The 26,345-nt window shown below is 39.2% G+C and overlaps 1 protein-coding gene across 10 annotated transcripts in view; it reads right to left on the reverse strand.

Annotated features, from left to right (window-relative positions):
* EYA1 (EYA transcriptional coactivator and phosphatase 1) overlaps positions 1 to 26,345 on the reverse strand; it is a 163,692-nt gene that overhangs the window by 48,285 nt on the left and 89,062 nt on the right. For 8 of the 10 annotated variants that reach the window (XM_047073755.1, XM_047073753.1, XM_047073752.1 and 5 more), the window contains one exon: positions 5,656 to 5,745. The exons of the other annotated variants lie outside the window; for them this stretch is intronic. In XM_047073755.1, the coding sequence (XP_046929711.1) occupies positions 5,656 to 5,745 (90 nt within the window). The remainder of the gene's footprint in view (positions 1 to 5,655; positions 5,746 to 26,345) is intronic. 10 annotated transcript variants of the gene reach the window in all.

The following is a 26,345-nucleotide window of genomic DNA, read 5'->3' on the forward strand; positions in this document are numbered from 1 at the left end:
CTAAGTACAATGTTGGCTGTCAGTGTAAGGTAAATATCTTTTGTTATGTTAAGCAGCTGTATACTTTGACTACTAACCTTCTGATGAACCTCACAATTAACGAAGTCCTTGAATAGATTTTTATATATCTATTTCTTACTTCACATAAAAGAAAAATATATAATCTTGTAAGAAATGAAGAAACAGGAAGAACACTTAAAATTACTCATTAGTAATAATAACAAAATATGACATTGCTTTTCAGCCATCAATTAGGATATAGTTAAATTCAATACTCATTTATTATATCTAATAATCATTTGTTACTCAGAAACTGTAGTTTGCCCTCTAAACTCTAGACTTTTGCTGTTAATCTTGTTAACCAAGGAAATGGACAAGACCAAACAACTTACCTTAAGACACAGGAAGGCAAACACAGGAGACTTAACTGCGGAGAACGAACTGAGGGTTGCTGGAGGGGTTGTGTGTGTGTGTGTGTGGGGGGGGGTGGGCTAAATGGGCAAGGGGCATTAAGGAGGACACTTGTTGGGATAAGCACTGGGTGTTCTATGTAGGGGATGAATCACTGGAATCTACTCTCCTGAAATTATTATTGCACATTACATGCTAACTAACTTGGATGTAAATTAAAAAAAAATTTCTTTTTAAATAAATAGATGAACTTCCTTTTCAAAAATAAAAAAGACAAAGAAGGCAAAGTCAACTCTCTACTCTCTTCCATGGGGGAGGAAATAGAAATTGATTCTATTCTAAGATAACAGATAAGAATTCAATCTAAGTCATTTAATGGTCAAAACGTTGAAGGTGATATTCTGGTTGTTACGAAAGATGTTACCAGGAGTTTAAAAAAATATGATACTTTATGTTTGCCAAATGTATAAGGAGAAAATAAGAGCACAAAAGCCTCTGTACAGAGCTGAAAACATGCCATATGTGTATATGTGTATGGGTACATTTGGAATATAATACTGATATGCACGTACATTTTCATACAGTTGCTCTTGGCTTGTGGAAGGGACTGAAAACAGAGAACAGCTCAAAGCTCTTCTCGAAGCATCCTCTCTGGAAGCACCCATGAGATGCTTTCTCAGGCAACAGCAGAGAACCAGAATTTCCAGCACCCACCACAAAAGCTGGACTCTGGGCACAAGAGTTCCTTTCCCACTTATTTATAGAGAATAAGGCCCTTTCTAGGTGAATTATATTTTTCAACTCAAAAAAATCAACCTCTGAATTGGCTAAAATTTTACACTTTTGGCAACACAGGCATTAGGTCACTACAAAACATGTCACGTGAAATCGAAGCTATTGAGCATTGGCATGGTTGATACTTTGAAGAAAGATTTTTTTCGTAGGTAAATACAAATTTATAAATACCATATACTAAAATAATTAACACATGATACCCTAAGGGTTAGAGTCATAAAATATTATTACAAATTTAAAGACTGAATGAAACCAAGGAGCAAACTAATTTCTTTGCTTTATAAGAAAAATCATTACAACTCCCTTCCTTTAAACCACAGCATTATTTAGAGACTGTTTTCAGCAGCTTTCCACAACCTTTGCCTCACCAAACCCAGGCTAGCCTCTACGGAGACCGGAACTTTCTATCCCAAGCCTTTTCTTAATTTTTTTTTTAATGTTTATTTATTTTTTTGAGACAGAGAGAGACAGAGCATGAACAGGGGAGGGGCAGAGAGAGAGGGAGACACAGAACCTGAAACGGGCTCCAGGCTCTGAGCTGTCAGCACAGAGCCCGACGCAGGGCTCGAACTCACAGACCGTGAGATCATGACCTGAGCCGAAGTCGGACGCTTAACCGACCAAACCACCCAGGCACCCCTATCCCAAGCCTTTTCTTTGTAGAAAAGGTAAAAACAAAGGGGTACCAGAAGCAGGTACTTAAACGACAGATCTAGGACAGGAGTCTACATGGCAAAGACTCAAGAAAGGACTGAGGCATTCATGTGAATCCTGACACTAAGGAATCCTCTGGTCTCAACTATGCAACACACTAGGAGAGGGAGAATGCTCCAATGGAGCCCCACACTTAACTAGATAAGTGTGATGCATACAACCCCTTCACATGAAGACAGAAGGATGAGGAGCGTTCCTGCTATTTCCCAACCCTGATCCCTGCAGTCAGGGAGTGTGCTCTGGGAGCAGAGGCCCGTGAAGGCCACCACGTCACCAGCACCAGTTAGGATGGCAACCGTAATGCCAGCTCAGTGATACAACTTGACACCCGACAGAGAGCAAGTTCAACATAGGCTTACACCTTATTTTTAGTTGACTTATATGAAATAGTCTCCCTGACTGTGGAAAAAAAATCTAGCGGGAGAAGTGACCAATAGCAAGTTAAACTGAAACGTTATCGTACACGAAAGGCCTTTCCTCACTCTGCCTGCAGGTTGCCTTTCAATAAAAACCCAACAGAAAGAACTCTTTCTCCATTCACTCAGAGTCATACTTTGCTAAAGAAGCTGAAGAAAAAAAAAAAAACAAAAAAAAACACCTCTAGTTCCATACCGTCACTCATAAAAAATGACTTCCATATAAGCATCATCACATTGCACGCGGAGACCCTTTGGTAAAATGATACGCGGGATGTTAAATATTCTTAGAAATAGGAAAGCCAGAAGTACACTATGGAAGTAAAGTTTAAACCCTTCTCTGGGAGTGGGGGTGGGGGGGATATTATTTCCTTTGAAAATTACGTCTCCCTGTCACTCATGTTCCTTAACATGTCAAATATTTTTCAATGGTACCAAAAAACAAACAAAACAAAACAAAACCCACAAAATTTCTCCATTTAATTCCCTGCCCTCCTCCCACCCTGCTCTGGAGTGTCAACACAATTAATTTAAATTGTGACTGCTTTTATTAAAAATTGTCACAAAATGAGGTGACACACAAGACTCTTAAAACTAAAATGATTAACTGTTTTAGTTCTTAAAGTACAATTAAGGCATTTCTAAATTACTTTAAAATGATATCCTAAAATTTGCTAGTATCTCCAGAACGATTTGAAACGTATACTCTGATAACACAAAAAAACTGTTACTAGAAGCCTCTCACAAGTGCGTTTCGTGATTCAGAATCTCTTATAAGCCAAAACTGTGAACTAATCAAATTATACAGAGGGGTGGCTGGCAAAAAAGTTAACTTTTTAAAAGAAAATGAGGCCAAATGTCAACAATTGGAGTTCGGAAATCACACTTCCAGCTAAACAATAGCTCGTTAATCTCCTTGAAATTACCTGTATCAGAGATCTTAAAATGTTAAAAACATGTAATTTAAATACATTAAAATATCCACGTCTCTTACTGCACCACATTGCTCATTAGAGTGTGAAATTAGGCATTACCACACCATTTCTGCCTGATGAGATAATTTTGGTTTTCTTGGAAATAGAATGCCAATACATTTATTTTTCCCAGGAAATAGCTCTGCTTTTTATTTTGAAAGAAACTAGTATTTGCAATGACCAGCCCCAGGTCTCAATTACCAAAATATAAAATGAAATACTGAAATAAGTTCAAGAACCAATTTATTTTTAAAATATTGTGCAAATCTAGAGCAAGTAAACAATTTTCAAAGACGGAGGTTAAATGGATCTTTGATTTATACTTTTGTTGATACCTTTATATTACTCTTAAGTAAAATAACTTAAAACTAACTTTTGTAAGGTTGTAAGCTTCATTTTTCTACTGTTGCTTTGTATATTTGGTTGAATTATATCTTTATTCCCTTCGCTACTGTACACAAGGGAAAGTCCTTACGCCAAGAACAGAATGAGACATTTTAATGACTGCATCGACCCCCAGTTCATCATTTTCTTTTTGTCTCAGTTTGGGCTTATGGAAAAACTATATCCCCTACATCTCTAAACTAGAACTTTCAAGATGTACTTTTCCATGGATTTGAGCGCTATTTTAGATACTCTGTATACAGTTCACTGTGAATAATGTCAGTAAACAAATAAAAATCCAGCTATGTTATATCAAAACCAAGTTTGGAAGTTTTTGGTCTATATGATACCGAATTATTGCTTTGGCTAACCTCTCACTTTTCACAACAGTTTTGCCACTGCATAGACAAGCTTTGGCCTTTGTAAGAAGGTAAAATTTGAAAGCAATAGCAAATTGCTGCTAATTTCTTCTTGATGGGTGCTATTAACACCTATTAACATCAGTAAGAGTAACAAGGTTGTACCCAAGACAAAATATCAGCCTAGTCTGTATCATTAGAAACAAATGGAAACTTAGGGAAGGAATTTTAATATACCAGTAAAATATGGAATTTTTTGTGCTGTTCTCTTATGAAGTGAATCACAACCATAAATCAGAAACAGCTTTTGAAAATAAGAATGATCATTAAGCTCTTCTAAAGGCAACTCTGAACTTGTCACTCACTTGGAATATTTCTACCTTAAAAAATAGTAATGCCTTACATGTAATTTCCTTAAGAAAAGCAAATACTTTAAAATGTGAAAAAAAATTGTATTTTACCCTAAGTGTAAAAATAAATATTTCACTAAGGAATGGGAAAAAATGAAGCACATTTAAATAATTTTATTGCACCGAAAGTTGCCAATTCGTCTACGAGTAGTTTCATTGCAGATGAAAAGAAATCAAAATACAGGACAGATGTTGAACAAACCGCATTTAAGTTCTGTCACACTGGCATTTTTCAAATGATTTTGGCTCATCTATTAAATAAGGTGTGTTTTGCTTGATTTCGAAAAGGGAAACATCAGGAAATATTTAAAGGCCAATTGCTGCCCATTAACTTTGATCAGTAAAAGTTCTATTTGAATCTCTCAGATTCTTCTGTCTGAAATAACACACATTTATAAAATCTACCAAAACAACAACTTGATGATTAATGCCTGTTGGCAGCCTTACCACAAGCTTGCTTAACAGCAGGATTTAAATAAACAACTGTCTCTATTAAGAAGAGGGTGAAATGTAGTCATAGTCATGTTTTCTCCTAACGGTGATATAAGAAACAATATTCTCTAGGCTTAAAAACGCCGCTAATCGAGATCATCATGTTAGACAGTGCCTGTAACAAGTTTAATTAACCATCTTACAGAAGTTCCTCCCCAAATTACAATGGACAAATAAAATCATCAGCAGTTTGACGTAAGAAATCCTGGCAGTCCAAAGGGCAGAGGCCTGACTAAAATATTATACAATCGGGCCAACCGGAAAGAAAACCATAGGACTCCATAGGCTAAGAGGACGACATAGAAATCATAGAAAACCATAGGACTCCATAGGGTAAGAGGCTGACAAGGAGAGGGTAGGCCAGTGTTGCTCCTTCTGTTGGATTCTGAAGGTTACCCGTCTCAGGGGTAATTACGTAGCTGAGAAATCTGTAGCATAGGACATCAACACAGTTTAAGAGTTTTGACATCAAGTTTTAATCCTTACCAAGGGTCACATGGAATCTAACCTTGAAACACAGCAGCCCAAGTAAAGCAAAACAGAAATACCATGAAGGCAACCATATTACCACACAATCAGTAATGAATGGAATCTCATTATTTCCGTTAGATAGTCGCAAAATATCTCACTGTTATTGCAAGACCACTCACCGACTTCCAGGCACGCAACATGAAGTGTGTATACAATAATCAGAACTTACTTCTAAGTCGTTGAAAAATAGATGTGTGTCTGCCAAGTTGAAAATCATTTCTTCCATGCGCAGTCCAAGGGAAACTGATGTAGGTGGATCCTAAAAGAAGAATTGTTCAGGTCAAGAACATATGTACTTCAGGTTCATGGAATACAGTGTCACAAGAAGAGGGAGTCAGTGCAAGGAAGGGCCAAGAGCAAGGGACTCATCGGGGAAGGTTGGCCTCCAGCTGCTCCTGCTGGACGGGATCCACTCTGTGTGCAAACTTCAGTGACTTATCTTATTTAACAAGTGACCCCAATGCTGTTGGTACTTTGCATAATGAAGAGATAATCTGCTGCTTCAAATATTACAACAATATAAAATCTAGGGTTACTTAGGCATATAGAGTAGAGGAAATTTATCTTCACAGGTGTGTGTCAGGAGCAAGAAATTCATGGACTGGAGAAGACACTGTGTATGTTACGCCATAAACCAAGAGTATCTAACAGGTCTGCCACAAATACCAGAAAATAGGTACAATAGAGATTAATTTCAGAAGGGTAATAAATACTAATTTTACTCCAGATGATAACTATCATTATTTGTTATTTATTGGGGCTGCCGGCCAATTTGGGGTATACTCACAGTAGGAAGTTATAGCCACCCTGAGCACCGGGCACTATGCCCAGCTCAGAGAGCTGATCCTGACATTCATGCGACACCATCCAGTTACCAGACAGCCAGGACCATACCAAAGGCACGGGGGCGGGTTGGTGGGGGGTGGCGGGTTGGGGGGGGGGGGAGGACCAGCATCCTGAAATGTACATGCAAAGCTTAAGTCTTGGGTGCTACTGATGCTCAGGCTGTCTCATACACTCCATATCCGCATGACATCTATGGGCACTGAGATGAATTCAGGGGCTGTGGAAATAGTCGCAGTTTTCATGGTGTCACTGTATTTGCAATGTATCGCATCCAGGAAACAACATGGTTCTTTGTGAAGACCCTGCATAACTAATCAAGGAAGAAAACACGTCCACAAAGTCTACAAAGCTGTAATGAGAGTTTTGGAAGGTTTCACCGGCATTCTAACAGCAATGTTGGCTGTTACACGTACGACATTTTAAATGTTTTCAAGCAATAATTTCTGATAGCCTGTTTCATTGTTACATCAAGCCTCCGGAGTAAGTACAGAGTCCACCTGTATCATCACTTAACTAGGGAAATTATAAGTAGAAGAATTATGCCTTCACATATGTCACCTGCCTACTGGGGTACACTTTGTGCGCCTATACTCTCTGACATAAGACTTGCACGTTTTCTGTACGGTCTTCTGAACACAGCATCTTCATTCCAAAGTCTGTGGTCTACTCCCTACTGCCCATATGTCTATAGTCTACCAAGCTCTTGAGCATTTATCTCAAGTCCCGTCTCTACAAGCGCTTCGGGAAAGGGCCTCAAGCATTGGAGGAAGAGCCCTAGACCCAGGGGCCAGGCCTTACCTTGCTCTCCCACTTTGGGGCCCTTACCTCACCGATCCTTACTTTGCTCATCTAATAAATCGGATGGCTAACTGGCAGACACGTTGTTCTCACGCAGAAAAAAACAAAATTCTCGTCTCTTAATCTTTGCACACAGTGGAGAGAGCAGGGGCCCGGGATGGAGGGATGGGGCGGGGACTCAAAGGCTGCCTGCCACAGGCCAATCAGCTATGGCCAGGGAGGTGGAGTCAACACCGCCCCACCCCACCCACTCTGCTAGCACTGCCTCCACCGTGCCCCCTCCATCAGTCTACCTTTCAGGAGTCCCAGAGGACCGACAGCGAAGGGTCTGGGAAAATATGGCAGGATGACCTCGCTGGTTGGTCTCAATTGCTCTCTTCCCCAGGCCTTCTCCGCCGGCTGACTGACAGCGGGAAGGAGGCAGAGAGCACAGTACTGCCGAGAGTCAGGGGTTAGATTGGCAAAGGGGCAAAGCAAACACCCCAGGGTTTGTAACAGGGCAGAGAAGAAAGAGAGACCAACGGAATGTCTAAGAGCTGCGTAGGGAAGGACAAATAAAAACACGTCCCTCATATTTCCGGTTTGATGATTCATATTCCTCAGCATTCTTTAAACTGTCCCTGTTTAATACCACCTAAAGTCTATGAAATTCCGGAGGCTGTAGACGAATTTAAAAGTTTCCGCATCAGTATAGAGAAACTTCCACTGAATCTTAGTTTTATAGGAAATTGCTCACTCACTTGAATTCTAAATCAGTAAGTGCGCTGGAAAAAGCAAATGCTCAAATATACCCTAGAGCAGAAACAACCAGTAGGAGAAGTTCAAACAGCTGCTCTAAAACAAAACACCTGACCAAGGTGTTTACTCCCTCTAGTTCAGGCCAATAAAAATACACTGACTTGTCTCATAACCATGTCAATGAATCTTTTTATGTGGCAAGATGGAAGAGACTCACCACATTTATTTAATTGCCAATTCGGGAATTTATGTGCCGGTATTGTTACTTTTGAAAAAGCTTTATTTCTCCTCGATACGGTTGCATATTATACCACCATCAAAAGAATTACTCCATTGTTTGTTAATATATAGCATATTTTAACTTTACTTCATAAATTACAGTAATGACTTGCTAGTCGGAATACCAATAAATTTTAAAGGCTTGTTCAGTCTTGTGGTCAAATACAACACAGATGTTGGCCTTATTTACCTTTTAATGTCTTTCTCCTTTGTTATTAGCGGTCATTCCTTAACAGTTTTTATACCTGCCACTCCACAGTATTGTCCTCAAACATTTACTACGCCAAGAGAGCAACTGGGCAGACAACTGGAATGAGAGATTTTTAGAATAGGAAGGGGCTCTAGTTGAGGGCAGTGTTTTTCAAAAAATTTAAAACCACAGTCTGTAGTTAAAAATACATTTTACAGGATGAGCTAGTAATCTCTCTCTCTCTCTCTCTCTCTCTCTCTGTCACACACACACACACACACTCTTTCTTCCTCTCTCCCCGTCCCCACCCCGCCCCCCATCATCCCTCCTCCTTTCCCTCTCTCCCAAAGAGCTTTAATGTAAATTTGTCAAAACAAGACGTTACTCGCTATGTGGAGTGGTGCACTCTGATAATTTCCCACTTCCTGGCTCACTAATGTATCACGATCTACAGTTTGAAGGGAAGAACTCTAGAATATACCCACTTTTGATTTTAGGGACAGGGAAATGGAGTAGCAGCAGTGTTGTGATCTGCTTACGGTCAGGGCTGTCAGGGTGCAGAGCCACCTCACCCAAAGTGGTGTACCTAAAAGGAAACTACCAGGAGGGCAAATAGATAACTGCGTTCATAGATTTGCTTACGCTGGCGTCCTCATACTGAGGTTAAATGTCACTTCATAAGAATCTTTTCATATGTTCACATTTTTCAAATACGTCTGAAACAAGTCAAATGTGACAAAAGCTAACACTGAACAGTTAACAAATTAGTCATAGCTCGATGGCTTATTTTGGCACATTTAGAGGAAGAAAAAAACCCACATTTTTTTAGACCAAAACTGAGACATTAAAATCACCACATCTTTGGCTTAATCTTTTCTTGTGCTTTGCAATAACAAATTCCAAAGCTGTAGTTATAAAATAGTTGCTTTTGTAAAACCATTTTTTGTTGTATCACTTCAAAGAAACATGTCATTGAAGTAAACATTGTTGCCAAATGTTTTTCTTTCTTTCTTTCTTTCTTTCTTTCTTTCTTTCTTTCTTTCTTTTTTTGAACTTGACCCTCTGTGGCACTTGCCACTGTAGTTCATTATCTTCTTGACATTTCTTTTCCCGGTGCCTATAACACCATCAATAGTTTTTGGGCATCTTTCTAGAATCTGAGTATCCATCATCTATCCCTTCAATGATGTGGGTCCCTGGGACTGTTTTTATCTATTGCTCACTGTGGGTGCCTGCCTCACAGACCCCAGCACACTCACGGCTTCAACCTTCACGCCGCTCCCTTCTGCTAGATCTGAGATCTCAACTCTGGGCCCACATATCAATTACCTATTGGCCATTTCTAGCTGAATGTTCCATATAGCATCTGAAACTCAATGTGCTGCAAGTTGGATTTGTCATAGTTCCCCTGCAAACCTACTGTTTTCCTTCTTTAGCTGAATGGCAACCTATCAGCCCCAAACCTTGGCATTCTTCTAAACGGCCTCTTTTGACCCTACATCAAATCAATCATGACATCCTGCCACTTGGATCTGGAATTCACGCCTTCCATACATTCACTGCCGCTTTCCCCCCCCCCCCCCCCCAGCCACGTGTCTCCTATGTGAATATTTGCAATCACCTCCTTCCCAGGGCTCCATGTCCAGGGTCTCACTAGGACAATTTCACTCTCCTATCCCTTTTAGGAAACATCTAAACACTTCAACAAGTACAAAAAGCCCATAAACGTCTGACTGTTCCTTACCTCCCCAATATGGGACCCATGTATAGTTTTTCAAACTATTTTTTTTGTCATGAAATCTTTTCTTCAAAAGATGACTTAGGCAGAGGCCTTATGTAAAAGGCGAGGGACTCTGATGGTCATTCTCACCAGGGACCTAAAAAACCTAGAGTAAAGGATCAGTCTCCCTTGATTACCCACATTAGTATGCTGAGGTCTCTGACTGAACCTGCATGCCCTGAACTCCTGCAGTTTCTCCCATCGCCTCTTCATCAGGTAAGAGTCTCATCCCTGACTCTTTCCAGCCTGGCTCACTGGCCGCTGGGCCAGTAGGTGTGTTATCATCTAAGGAGGGCAGACCCATAGCCCTACACCCTTATCTCTATATCCCTGGGACCTCGCACAGTATGCCTGGCACAGGGCTTTCCCAAAGTTTGGCGGAGGGATAAATGAATGAAAAGCAATAAATAGGATATTTCAAATAATTCCAATAAAAATATTAAATGTGACCTTTAGTTAGTTGTTAGCATGCAGTATTGGTTAAAAAAAAAATCCACAGATACCTACCTAAGGGGGAGGGGGGCACTTTTTAGTCCTAAAATGATTCTACCTACATAATATAGAATTAAACATATTCATTAGAAATGCAAGATTAATTTGTACCCGATGAAAGAGCAGCCCATTCTTAGAACCACTGCTTATAAAGCCTTACCTATTTACTTAATGAAGTGGAGAAACTTAGCATAAAAGCAGCACGCAATTGTTTATTTTTTAAATTCAGTAGTGGTATGCATTACAACATTCAGCAAAATATGTTCTTATGTGCTCTACAATTTAGTTCCTTTGTAAAAATTAGACAGTACAGTGAAGAGGTTCAGACAGAGAAAATAAAATCAAATGCTTAGGCATTTTTCTTTATTTTAATGAAGAAATAGTGTCAATTTACTACAGCTCTTCTGCCCAGGACATTCTCCTACTAGAGACCTTCTTCTCAAGATGTTCCTCACCAAAGCAACACAAATAGCATCCAACACCGCACATACACACAGAGGACTGAAATTTAACCCTGCTCCTAAATTATGTTGATAGGATATTAAATTGCAAATGTCTGCTTAAAGTCAGGAAAATAAAGTGAAGGAACTTGATGCAATGTGAGGCTACCCACGGCTGTTGCCTGTTAAGTCAAAGGCAATTATGTCTACTGAACAGAAAGCAACATTTAGTTGAAAAATTAAACAACAATGAAATCTGCTGAGCACAGACCCAGACCTAAAACAACTGTTTTGCTTTCATCCTCTATCAAGTGATCTTTAATTATCCCATGGTCTCAAGATCTTTTCCTCCTGTTTCCAGAACACAGAATGCTCACAGAAACTCAAGTTATTATCATTCTATGCTGAAATCACCAGCATTACCCCTAGCGCATTGTCATTTCTTTCCTTTTATTAATTTTTTTTCAGGCTGATCACTAGCCTACTAGATCACCATGTTATAAAAATGCTTAAAAGAGTTAAAAGAAATTCTAGACAAAATTAGTACACAGAAATGCTGAAATGCCATTGAATTCAGCCTGTAGAGAGATTTAGGTCCGGCAGTCTTGAATTCCCATGTTGAAAATCTATAATCTGTTTTGAAAAAAAGAGTGCCTGTAAATACAAGTGAGCATGGGAACATCAGAAGACGAGGATATGGTCTCTTGTCGCCTGTCTTCATGGCATTTGATAAATTTTAAGGGTCATTAAATATGCAATCCATAGAAATTCAGAAATTTGATTTTCCTGAGACTCAGCAACCAGATGAAGACACTGCTGGTCCTGCGAGGCTGTTCCATTTGCTTCTACACGTCAGTCTAGGAATCCTCTTGGGATGACTAGTAACTAAACTGCCTTGTGCACGGCACTTACGACATAGCCATCCAGCTCACCTCTCGACCGAACTGGGTCTAATACTAACTGGGTCTAACACAAGGCACTCTCGGGACCACTCTTTCACTACACGCCACAAGTTTCTTCTACAACACTTTTGCTCACAGCCTGTGGGCAAAGAGCTCTTGCACAAGGGCAGAAAAACGTTGAAAATGCACGCTTTCATAATGGTCATGCCACAGGCTTTGCAGTCGTAGAGTTTAGACTGGGATTCTAAACCTTGCCATTGACGGGTTGTGTGGTGGTGGTCAGGTTCAGTTACTTACCCTCTGAGCCTCAGGTTCCTCATTAGTAAAATGGGAGCAAAACCAGCATGTGTGAGAGGTTAAATTTGGTAATTTATTTGAAATTCTGAACACAGTGCCTCGCAAGTAGAAAGCTGCTGATGCTACTACAACTGGTAGTAGTGGAATTATTTCTATTCTTACTACTACTACTCCACCAATAGCTGTAGGCCAATCTAGACATAGGACTCCATGTCCTTCCATAAAAAGATGCATTAATATTCTGAATTCAAACTGTATGTGAAGTTCAAGCTATTTAATAAGGGCAACCGTAAATTCCTCATGCCAATATTTTGAGATGACCATGTTTTCAAGAGCACGGTCATTAGTAAAGCTGATCTGCATGGAAACTAAACTAAATACATTCAGTGTTGCTACTCCCAGGAGGGCTCATCATTGTTCTCCCAAAAATAGCAACTATGCTTTTTGGGACAAAGTTGGCTGTTATCACTAGGACAGACGACCCAACACTAGGAAACCAGCAAAAGATGTTCCATAATCTGAATATCTAGGAACTGAGTAGGAGATAGAGTCATTCACTATCAGTTGAAACTTAGAGGTGTTCTTAAAAAAACAAAAACAAAACAAAACAAAAAAAACCACATACATCACTTGCATAGTCAAGCAGTGTGATCCTGAGTTAGTCACAAGTACCTGTTAGCCCATATCATTTAATCATTAATAGGTTAGACTTTGTGAATATGCACTTAAGTATAGTCCAAATCCACTGCTTATAGCCAATTAGCAAATGACTTGAGAGAATAGATCTTGGCAAAATCCTGACCCTGCCCCAGTTTATCAGCAAATGGTCGGTATTGATACATGGCAATAATCAGTAATTACTGAGGTATATTCCAAATTTAGTACTTTCAATGTACATAGTCCCTGAAAATTTTCAGAGCTCACAAAATGGCGCTGTACCCTAGCATTTCAAGAATAACATAAAATTTTACAGAGTTATTGTTTGTGGTAGGGTTAAAAGATAGAATGTGGAAGCATTTTAAGATTATCAGAATAATATGAAATTATCAGGTGTCATAGTAAGAAGGGAAAGTAGGGTCTTCTCGTTCAGTTTTTCCACAAACAGAAACTCTGATGGAGTTATCTGACTGACTCCTAAGAGAAAGGTATTCTATTCTTCAGCTCCATGATGTGGGCACAGCATTCTTTCCCTAATGTAAATAGCTAATTACTTCCAAGTCAAGATTACACTGTATACACATTATACATAAACCTCTGTTAAATGTTATTCTCACACTGAGATTGGCAAGCATGAGCTACTGAGGATACCTATGTATCCACTAGAGGTGACCAGAAAGCCTTAATCAAGCATCTTCAGTAATACTGGAGAGCTATTCAAGAAGAGAGTTTTGAGAAAATCTCAAAATTAAGGAAGTGGTTTAGATTCACCTAAAAACTTTGCCTCACCAAAAATAGCTATGGTCTAGTTATTTGCCACAAAAGCTGTCAATCATTTTATTTCTGTGGTTGATCTGCATATACTTGCTGAATTAATGAACTTATGGTTCAATTACCATCACCACTGCCCCCCCACACACACACATACATACAACTCAAGTTTTATCCTTCCTAATGAACTGTCTTTGAGCCAAGAAGAAAGGATATACAGGATAAGTAAGAACACTGTATAATGGATTGTGAAAGGAGACTGTCTAACTAGAATACTAAAGTTTTAAAAATGGCAGTAACCAGAAATTATGCACCTTTTACTGGAAGGATATCTCCATCTATGAAGTCTTGACCCTCTCCCCCCGCCCCCCCAGCACACACACAAATCAAATATGAATCTAATTAAGCTTCTAGATCTAGCTACTAATTTGTAGGACATACAAGGGAAAAGAAGTATGTGACAAAGGAACACAATGGAGATGCGGTCAAGAAAATCCAAACTCCCAGGAACTCTACAGGGCAGACAGTCCGGTTACTTCAACAGAAATACACAAGGTTAGAAAAAAAAAGATTGAGTGAGAATCTACAGATTAAAAGACACTTGAAAGACATACAGTAAACTGTTAAAAATTATAAAACCATTGGAGAAAAGCACTTTGCAAACTAGTAACAGAGATAGAAAAAAACTATCTCAGCACAGAAGCCATAAATGTAAAGCCCACAGGTAATAGCATATTCAATGATAAAAGCCTGAATGTCTGAATGCTTTTCCTCCATGATCAGGAACAAGACAAGAATGTCCCACTTTTGACATTTCTACTTCATAGAGTGCTATAAGTGCATTTAGGTTAAAAAAAAAAAAAAAGAAAGGAAAAGAAAGAAATTAGGTAAAAAATTAAGTAAATAAAAGGCATCCAAATAGAAAAGGGAGTAAAACTGTTTGCAGATGACATGATCTTCTATGTAGAAAACTCTAAAGATTCCACATATATACACAGAATCTGTTAGAACAAATGAATTCAGCACAGTTATAGGATAAAAAACCAATACGCAGAAATCATTTCTATATATTAATGATGAACAATCCAGAAAAGAATTTAAGAAAATGATTCAACTTACAATAGCACCAAAGGAATAAAACTTAGAAATAAACATAGGCAAAAGACTTGTACACAGTGTACTTGTACATTGAAAACTACCAAAATGTTGGTGAAATCAAAGAAGACCCAAATAAATGTAAAGATATTCAACATCCCCATGTTCACGAAGGGAAGACTTAATATTAAGATGTTAATAGTACCCAGTGGTTTATAGATTTAATGTAATGCCTATCAAATTCTCAATAGCAGTTTTTGCAGGAATATAAAAATCCATCATAAAATGCATACGGAATCTCAAGGGACTCTGAATAGGCAAAAACGTCTTGAAAAAGAACAAAGTTGGGTCTCACACTTCCTGATTTGAAAACTTATTACAAAGTCACAGTAATCAAAACAGTTTAGTACTGACATAAAGACAGAGATACAGAACAAGGCAACATAACAGAGATTTCAGAAATAAACTCCTACTCATGCGGTCAAATGATTTTCACCAGGGGTACCAAGACCATTCAATGGGGAAATGATAGTCTTTTCAATAAATGGTTCTGAGAAAACAGGATATCCAAATCCAAAAGAATAAAGTTGGATTCTTACCTTGTTCAATACATAATATTTGAAAATTAACTCAAAATGGGTTAAAGACCTAAAAATTAAGAGTCAAAGTATAAAACTCTTCTGGGAAAAGTTTCATGACATTCCTGGATATTACATTAAAAGTATAAACAACAATATAAAAACAAGACTATGCCTGAAAACTTCTGTGCATCAAAGAACCCAATTAACAAAATTAAAAGAGAACCTATGGGTTGTGAGAAAATGTTTACAACTCATATATCTAATAAGAGGTTAATACCCAGGATATATAAAAAAAAAAAAAAAAACTCCTACAATTCAACAACAAACAAACCCAAAGAGTTTGATTAAAAAATAGGCAAAAGGCTTGAACAGATATTCCTCCAAAGAAGGTATGCAAAGAGTCAACAAGCAAATGAAAAGATGCGCAGTAGCACTAACCATTAGGGAAAGATGAATCAAAATCACAATGAGGTACCATGTCACAATCATTAGGATGACTACGATTAAAAAACAAAAACAAAAACAAAAAACTCCAGAAAATAACAAGTGTTGACGAGCATATAGCAAAGTTGGAACCTCTGCACTGTTAGTGGGAACAGAACATGTTATGGCGGCTATGGAAAACAGTATGTCAGTTTCTCAAAAATTTAGGCATAGAATTATGATGTGATTCAGCAATTCCATTTCTGGGTATATACCCAAAATAATTGAAAGCAGGGTCTCAAAAAGATATTTGCACTTAAAATTTTTTAACTGAAGTATAGTTGACATACTAGTTTCAGGTGTACAAAAACTTAAATAATAAAGCAAAAAAGAAAAAGGTATTTATATACCCATATTCACAGCAGCCTTATTCACAATAGCTGAAATGTAGAAGCAACCCAAGAAATGTCCAATAATGAACAACCAGAATGTGGTATACCCATATAATGGGATATTATTATTCAGCCTTAAAAAAGGAAGGAAATTTTGACATATGCATATGATACCAATGAACCTTGAAGACATTATGCTACATGAAATCAGTTTTTCACAAAAAGATGAGTACTGTGTGATTTTACTTGTATGAGGTGTTTAGAGGGGTCATAATCATAGAGACAGAAAGCAGAATGGTGGTTGCCAGGTGCTGGGGGTAAGGAGAGAAGGGGGAGCTGTTTAACAGACTTCCAGTATTGCATGATGAAGAGAGTCCTGGACACAGGGTTGTACAACAACGTGAATGTATTTACTACTACTGAACTGAGACTAAGGAGAGGCGCCGGGGTGGCTCAGTCAGTTGAGGGTCCAACTCTTGATTTTGGGCTCAGGTCATAATCCCATGATTGTGGGATCATGCCCTACATGGGGCTCCATGTTGAGCCTGGAGCCTGCTTGGGATTCTCTCTCTGTCTCTCTCTCTCTCTCTCTCTCTCTCTGCCCCTCTCCTCTTCTCACGCATGCTCTCTAATAATTAATTAAAATTAAAACATGACTAAGGAGGTAGCATTTACATGATATGTATTTTACCACAACATAGAAATCAATAGGAAATGGAGAAATGTAACTATAGATTAGACATTTAATAAATTAAGAAATTCCTATTAATTTTCTAGATAGCTAAAGTACTAGGTACTATCTACTATTTCTATGCTAAAAATTTTTTTAAATGTTTTTATTTATTTTTGAGACACAGAGAGACAGAGCATGAGCAGGGGAGGGGCAGAGAGAGAGGGAGACACAGAATCTAAAGCAGGCTCCAGGCTCTGAGTTGTCAGCACAGAGCCCGACGCGGGGCTTGAACTCATGGGCTGTGAGATCATGACCTGAGCTGAAGTCGGATGCTTAACCGACTGAGCCACCCAGGCGCCTCCAGCTAAAAAATTCTTTTAATGGAGTCTTAAATACATATTGAAATATATACAAATCAAGTAACATATCTGGGATCTGCTTTCAACAATCATAGGAGAGATCAGGGCAGGGGAGGGATGTGGTGAGGTTACAGGTATAATAAGATTAACTAGGATTTGATAATTGTTAGTTTAGAGGTGACACTGAGTTCCATTATGCTATCCCACCTACTTTCGTGTTTAGAAGTTAGTATAAAAAATTTTTTTAAATATATAAAAAATATTCACCAAGACATAATTGGTTGTCTTTGGAAAGTGCAACTATGAGTATTTATTTTGAAAATGTAAGGCACATTCAAACCATACTTTTAAAATGTCAAAAAAAATTCTTTTTAAGTCAACATTGCAAATGGCCTGCCAAGTTCCTCCGTGTATTACCACTTATTGAAAAGAAGGTGCTATGACTGGCTTGGTAATCCTCACCCAGGCTTAAGTGATCTTTAGAATATACACAGAATCTATGTCAGACATTGCTTTGCCTGTGTTAGCTCTATTAATTTTTATCACATGAGATGTTTTTTTCCAGAAAACCAGGAAGCTCCTACATTTGTAATTGAAGCCACAGGACCTATGTCTCATACATTGAGGACTGGCGGTGTCACATTGCATTCTGATCTGCTGCAAAGAAGAATTCCCAGTGTAATTTAAGAATAGCAGTAACCCTAGAAGCATCTCATTTAGGGCCTCTGGCATTTACTTTTTGGTTGCACGGCTCCCATGGCTCCTGATTTTTTTTTTCTCATCCACAGTACTAGCTTTATCATTTGGCATTCCACTATTGGCTATTTCTTACTACTAGTTAATGCTTGTCACGACTAACACAAGGAGACTTGTTTCTTTCCTAATATTGTTATTCCTTTGGAGATTCTGTGGTTTGACATAAATTTTGTGGATTTATAGTGGCATTAGTTTAGAACGATTTTGCCCCGATGACAGACTACTGTTGAAGATTCACTCATTCTCCATCAATAGCCTCCATCATTAATTTATAAGCTCCCTGCAGGCAGGAATTGTGGCTAGCACCACTATACTAATATACAATCATTGTTCAATAAATTATGAAAGACTGACTTTCTGAATGACTTGTTAATGTCAGGCCAGGAAACAAAGGGTGGGTGGCCAGGTGTGTATCTTGCGTACTGTAGCCCATACGACATGGGAAGTTTTGTGTGTGCAACGTGAGAAGGGTGCCATTTGGTAGTACAGTTTTCTGAATTACTTCATGGACATTTTGAGTGATCATTACCCACAACTAAACTAGTGCTATAAGGATAACGTACCGACTGAAGGCCTTCTATTATGACAAGTTCTTTTGATAGAGTCTTAAATTTGGGGTGGTCCTGGCATGGAGACCATGTGGTATTAGCAGGGTACCTTAGCCAATAGGGACACCAGGCTGAATTCCTCCAGGTCCCTGCTCCTAGTTGTGGGGGGAGGGGGAAGCAGTGGGTAATTTCCTACATGACTTTTGCTTTATTCCAGGGACCAGGTTGAAGTTCATGCTTCTCAGATTCTTTTGTTGCCCTCTTATGTGGAGAAATATAATAGTTACATCTGCCTTGCTAATTCCGTTATTTGTATATGATATTTGATCTTAATTATCTTTTAAGTAAGCACTGCAAAAAATATATGAAGGGTCATATGCACTCATCCCCAATTCTCACTTCCTAGCTTCAAATGGCAATTTAACCTATTTTTAAGGCCAAGTATGAACCATCCCCATACCCACCCCCCCCTCTCTCTCTCACACACACACACACACACACACACACACACACACACACACAGTCTGATTCAAAATTATTTTCTTAACCTATTTTCATTTACTTTCTCAAAAATTGTACTTTTCAGAGTGTCTGAGTGTCCGTGGTCCTTTGAGCCTCAAAATACAAAGTTTAAAGAAAACCTATTTATCTCTTCTTGGGACTTTTGAATAGGATCTAGAATGTTTTCTGAGTATAAAAATAAAATGCTTTCTTCTTTCCCTAGAAATCTTAAAGCTAGCCATTCACCTAACCATAAAAATATCCTTTCCTTTTATATCAAAGATACATCCCTTTTAACACATTCCTTGTATTAAAAGATATATCCCTAGATTTTTAGTTTTAAAAATGCCACAAATGCCAAATATTACATCAGATCATGTACAGTCCAAAGAGAATAACCATGTCATTTCAATTTTACTATAAGAACAACTAAAAAAAATCATACCAAATGTTAATAAGGAAGCAATTTCTTTTTATTGCTTAGATATACTGGTAAAGCAGTAAGAAAAAAAAATCGTTCCTATTTTTAATGTAACTCTGGTTCCTACTGACACACTTTTGTATATTTTGCCCTTTTATTCCTTTTCTTTTACTATCTTATTTTTCTAAACTGAAAAGAAAAAAATAATGGTAAAATAAACCAAGCAAACACAAAGGCAATTGAAGTTTGTCCAACTTAAATTCTTTGAGACCTTTAAGAAATATTTTAACACCTAAGTCACTGTTCCACTTTTAGACAGCTACAGCATTCTGAATTAGTAATTGGGTTCTACAAAGTACATACTGTGTTGGGGATTTATTTTGGGGGAAGTGAAAAAAACAACAGTTTTACTTTTAAATTTTAATCTATTACTGTTTTTAATTTATAAGCACATTTTAAATACGTGATAAACATCTTTTGTATCTCTCCTTTTTCAATATGTACCCCATTACATTTAGAAGATCAAATCTATACACGCTCCTTCCATCTATGAGATCAAATCTACACACGCTCCTTACATCTATGAGATCAAATCTACACACACTCCTTACATCTATGAGATCAAATCTACACAACCCCTTTCTATTTTGGATCAAAAAAAGATATATCCTATTTAAACAACTGCTGTTTAAACAATTAATCTTGGGCTAGAAAGAGTTACTACAAGGTGGTTCAACGATTTCAAAAGTACAACTAGTTCCTCAGGATATGGTACTTACATTTTGAGGTTGTAGAACAAAGGATAAGGTTCCTAAATTCTATCTGTACTGATCCTATGTGGGCAGCTAAGCCTCCCCCGGCCAGCAATTACTCTGTTGTAGTGGCCCAGTGAGGTGTGATGTTAACAACTCGAACGGGTTTATGAGGATTTGTTGGTCAATGTGAAAATCTTATAAAGTATGCTCAAGTTGACAACACATCTTTGGGCAGCATCAGCCAAATGAAGGCCAAAATACCTGTTTTGGAGCCCTTCAGCCAGTCCTTATTTAGAATGCTAACATTACAACCACAAACAAGGCCTGGATGTCATTTAAAATAAATTCTCATTCAGGATCTTTGGTTTTGGGGGAAAAGAAGTTGAAAAACAGGAATGGGCACTCTGAGTCCAAGACGGGCCTATTTTCAGGGCCCCATGTTGGCTGCTCATCAGGGATGGATGAAAGAGAAGATTCGGAAAATGAGCTTCCTTATCTGAGAGAGGTGAAAAATGTATGCAAAAATGTTATTTCTTTTAAAAAATATCTCTGGAAGTGTTATGTAAGTGATATATACAACCTGTGAGACCCAAAGTTTTCATTGTCTTCTTTCCACCTGTCTAAAGTCATCAATACGATCAATGGAATATTAACTTTTTGTAATTTTAGAAGCTCCTATCACTGAGCAGCTGGCATGAAATGCCAAGTTTTAAGAGTTGGGTGTAGTTTTGATGCCAGTTAAAGAATAACGTGGATTACCATGAGAGAGTGTATACACATGAAAAATAAACCACGGTTGAACTACTGACTGAATGATTAAAACAAAACAAAACAAAACAAAACAAAACAAACCCCAACTTGTGGTGGGGCTAATCAGGTCATTTTTACTGATTAGACATGTGACACCCGAATGCTTTAATTTTCTCCTTACTTCAGAGACTCTCTTTCAACATCATGAAAAGAATACCCACGTGGAAAATAAGAAAAAGAGCTTCACCATTCCAAAGATTAATTTTGATTGTGGAGAAAGCCCAATGAATCCCAAACATGGGACAACAGCCAAGCAGTGGTACAAAGTGGGAGGAAGAAGAATAAAACCATAGGAGACCCAGCCAAATTGGCCTCAACACATAGGGACCCACGCAGTGCCAACGAAAGCCTGAACAGCTAATCCAATCCAAAGACCTATCTAGATTTCATTTGTAACCACTCTCCTATCTCTCTCTTTCCTAGTGTTACAGCCATTTCCTTAGGCCTCTTTTTATTTCCTACCAGGAGGACTGTGATAATCTATTGGGCTATCGGGCTAATCTTCCAAATTGTACGATTCCATCACGTCACTCCACTGTTTTAATACTGTTCATGGCATCCCCACACCTACAGCACAAAATCGGGACACTCAATGCTCCCTGTGATACTCCTTTGAGGGCGATGGACCAATCACAAGACTAGCCTGTATTCCTGATGTTTTCCGTTACTAGACGTGGGGCCTTGGGCCAATCACTTAATTTTTCTGAGCCATTTCCCTCAATGGTTATGCTCTGCATCCACCTGTCTCGCTGCTTCCTGCAACAACAAAACACTGTATTCCTTACTGCCCACTCCCTTCTCTGAATCCCCACAGTAAGCAAAAGCTCTTATTTATGGAAATGAGTGCTTGTAAGTATTTTTCTATGTGGCTTACATAGTTCTCCTAATAGTGCTGTGATTGCTTTCATTCTATAGACGGAAGATTAAGATGAACCGAGTGAGACTCAGAGATACGAGGTGCTTTTCCTGAGGCCACAGAGCAAGGGAGGTCCCAAGCTAGTGGGGGCAGGCTGGTCATCATGGTTGGGAAGCTGTGATGCTTTGTGTTCAATCCCTGCATTCTCTTTCACAGGCCTGAAGAAAAACGAGGCCATATGCAATAAGGGAGCAGGAACACACGTTTCACTCACTGCCAGTTAGCGGAAGGGGGTTGCAGTTAGGGAAAGAGAGCAACCGTCAAGGTAAGGACGAAGAAATGAATGGAGGAGGATCTTTCAGCTGATAGTCAGCAACACTGTCTTTTTGAAACCAATGAAAAGCTAAAAGCAAAACGAAAAAAAAAAAAGCTTTTTTTGAGAGTTTAGATTCCACGTCATTCCGTAGTATGCAAAAGTTATACTTGAAACCATGAATTACTTCATCATTTTCATCTAATTCAGCACTTGATATGCAGAGAAAACATAAAATCAGGAAACCTTCCTCTGGGATTGAACTGGCCGCTCATGACTCTTGGGCACACGGGTCACACAGTCGTCGGGCATTGCTCTGCTGCGGTGGGAGGTGTGCTTTGGGTTTCGCTCACTTATCAAATAGTTCTTCCCTGACAACTGTGGTTGCTGCTGCTGCCCCCGTCACCACAACACACTCTCTGTTTCTTCCTGGGCACACAGCTAGGCTACATGTATTTCCCAGCCTCCTTTGCACCGGGCCACGAAAGCCTGGTCCATCTTGTCTCCCATCCATGCTCCTCCTGCTTTTTTTCTCTCTGTGGGTTAGAAAGCTTAGGACGGTGATTACACAAGCCTCAGAAGCTCGACGTGAGATGGCACAACCATTATCAAACCTTGCCTAAACCAAGTCACCTAGAAAATCCACTTGAGACCACGAAATAAGAAAGAGATCCATTTCTGTGGTCATGACATATGGGGCCTATTTGTTACAGCCATTTCACCTACCCTAACAGATTCCTGTGCTGGCTTGTGCTTCACTGGGGGCCCAGATACAGACACACAAGATCTGCACTGAGTTTATAATCTAGTCGGCCAAAGTGTGGGTGTCACTGAATTGTCCTGGTGTCCTGGGGGCAGGGGCAAAAATGAATCAGCACAAAGTTCAGAGCAGGATCTAGAGTAGAGGCAGGCACTCTTCTTCCTCTAAAAGGACAAATATTATAGGCTTTGCAGTCCATATAAAGTCTCTGACACATATCCTTTCTCTTTTTCATAACCCTTTAAAAATTTAAACAACATTCTTAGCTTGAAAGACCTACAAAAACAAGCCATAAACCAGATTTGGCCCATGGGAGATGGTCTGTCAGTTCCTAGCCTAGACCCTTGGTCTAGATTTTTTAAATCCCCAGGAAGACAAATATTTCATGACATATGAAAATTACATGAAATTCCAATTTGGAAGTGTAATTTTTATTGGAATACAGATACATTTATTTGTCTATTGTCTGTGACTGCTTTTGCACAAGTAGGGCAGTGCTGAGCAGTTATGAAGGTACATGGCCCATAAAGCCTAAAATGTTTATTACTTGACCCTTTAACATTTTTGGTAAAGGCGCAGGTAATAAATGTTTGCCAACCTCTGGTGTGGAGCTTCCAATAGAGAGATGACTCTGTTTCTGTAACCAGATCCTCTATAACCCAAGGAAGACACTAGATGTCCACTGCTTTGGTGCCATGCCAAGAATTCCGCATGTACACCAGCCACCATGGAAGAAGATCGTGCCTCAAAAGATTTTGGAGTTTAGTGTTTCATTCTGAAACAGGGTTAGAAGAACAGCCTTTACCGGTTAATGGGAGTGTTCTAATGAAATGGGCTCAGAGCTGTTTTCCCTGCTCAACGTCCTGAATGATTACAGTATCTACTCACTAGGGAGGCTTAGTTGACCTAAATTCATACTGGCAACTAGCATTCTTCTAGAAGCCTGGTGCAGTATATAACTAATGTTTAGACAGCAGATACAAGATCAATCAGTGACGTATGCTGTTTTCTTTATTGAGTCATTGTTATTAATAAGACATACAGCTGGGCCCTTTAAGTTCAGGACACAACTTAGATCCCTCTTCCTCTGGCTTTACTGAGATATAATTGACACAACTGAATTCTTAAAGCAATTCTGCAGGTCAAGTGGCTAGGTTTATAGAAGAGGAAACTAGGGCTCAGTGTGAATAAACAATTTACTCCAGCTCAAAGAGCTGAAAAGTCAGAGGTTGGGTTTGAGGCTAGATCTGTATGAATTCAAATCTGATGCTTTCTATCACACCATAGGCCGATCTCCTATCATAAATCTATTTTTTCATGTCTATTAATTTATTTTGAAAAAGAAAAAGAGGAGGGAGATGGGCAGAGAGAGGAAGAGAGAGAATCCCAAGTAGGTTCTGTGCTGTCAGTGCAGAGGCTGATATGGGGCTCAACCTCACCAACCATGAGATCATGACCTGAGCTGAGACCAAGAGTCAGAGGCTGAACCAAATGAGCCACCCAGGCTCCCAGTACTTCATAAATTTAAAGGTATTTCTACACGTTACTCTTGGCCACTACACAGGATTCGAGGTTTTGTTTTGTGGTGGTTGTTGCTTTGACCGTCAAGTTTCAACTATGTTACAACAGAATTAGTATTTATTTTATACCAGACACTTGGTCTCTAACCTCTTCCAAGCCTGAGTGTCCTCATCCGTAAAATGGGCTTGGCAGTAGCAGTTTCAGAGTTCTAATGTTGAATTAAACAAGTATGGGGTACACAGGAAATTCTTAATAAGTTGGGCCTACAGTTGAAAATGCTAAGCTTTATGCTGTCTTAAGTGTTCATGTTTAGGCTTCTGTGTACAATGTGGAGTAAAGCTCAATGTCTTTAGGACCTGTTCTAGCCCAAATCCCTATCAGACACCGGTGTTAAGAAACAATAAAAATAAAGTAGTGAAACCATGAAGCTCTTGGCTATAGGTATCTTGGGGAGTCCTCTCACAAGGTGGAATCGTGCTTGGGACATCAACACAACACTTACTTGAAATGTAAGTTTGGGGCATGTGGTTCAGTATTAACAATAGGACTATACTGTCTATTTTTAAAAGGGCATTCAATGAAAAAAAATCAAAACTAGTTTTCTTCAGTGAAATTGGGGAGTATGGATTTCATTTGAAAGCAACTTTGAGAAACGCATTAAACAACAACAACAAAAAAGCCAGGACGGGTATTTTTAACAACAGCCGAATGTATGGTCACATACCAGGGACTTCGTTTTCCTGCTATTACACTTTTGCTTTTCTCTTCCCTAGCCAGGCCTGTCATGTGCCCAGCAGCCTCTTTTTGTTCCCATCACCTTTGTTACAAAACACTTCCTTATAATGCCCGACATGCCTGCTTCCCACAGCTAGAATTACATGGAAGGTGGGACATTCTCAAACTTTTTTTGTACATATTGCTGTAACATGCCCTAATTTTGCATTATATCAACCAGATCCTGTATCCCCTTACTGAATGGCCTACTCATTGGGTCGCCTAAGCTACTGTGACTAAGCTACTTCTCAAGTATCTGGTTCCCATAGAGACAGAACAGCTATCACATGGTCAGGCATTCATTTCTTTATATGCCTGTAGAGTAAGGAAGGCCCAACCACACGCTCCCTTCACAATGCTCGGGGACGCCACCGAAACCAGGTTCCAAGAAAGAAGGCTTGCCCTTCAACTGCCTTAAGACTTCTCTCCCTAGTGCCTTGAGGAATGAAAAGGGGGCAAAGTTCTCCAATGAGCTTGGTTATTATCACTGTTTGGAAGGATCCTTGTTGAAACGCACATTTTTACAAGGCATGATTATCAGATTTGAGAGCAAAATCTTCCCGTCTGTAAAGTTCTCTAATAAAGAGAATAATGAACAAGCTTCTTTGCATGCCTCAGGCTACAACTCAACATCCTCAGCAATGTGTCTTCAGAAGGGATGCCGCATGACATCGAGACAACAGGTGGTTAGCACAAAGAGGGTGTTCACAAATATTTAGGATGAAATCACACTGAGAGTATCTGAGGAACTTCTGATCCTGAGCTGTGTACTGTCACTAAACCTGTCATCTGAAGGCCTGTCCATTTCCTCGTGTCCCAGGCTCACCTTCCATCCACCTTCTTGCCTGATCCAAGTGGATGTCTTCCCCATCTCAACAAATACATGACTAAGCTGCCCAGCAGCTCAGGGAAAAACAAAAACGAAAGCAAACACCTGGGAACGACTTTTTCACTCCTCTATTACTTGCTGTGCACCGGCCCAAACCAAATCCTTTGCAAATCCTGTTTCTCAACTTGCAACAGAATCCAGGATCCAGTGAGTTGTCTCCATCTCTATCGCTAGTATATCGGGTCACCCCCAAAACCACTTTGTGCCCCAGTCCTCTCTCCCCATCATTAATTGTCCACATG

This window comes from Lynx rufus, unplaced genomic scaffold (genome assembly GCF_022079265.1).
Source record: "Lynx rufus isolate CCGP_SWC_20201006 ecotype Redwood Valley unplaced genomic scaffold, mLynRuf1.p SCAF_12, whole genome shotgun sequence".
In the NCBI taxonomy this organism is placed as follows: Eukaryota; Metazoa; Chordata; class Mammalia; order Carnivora; family Felidae; genus Lynx; species Lynx rufus.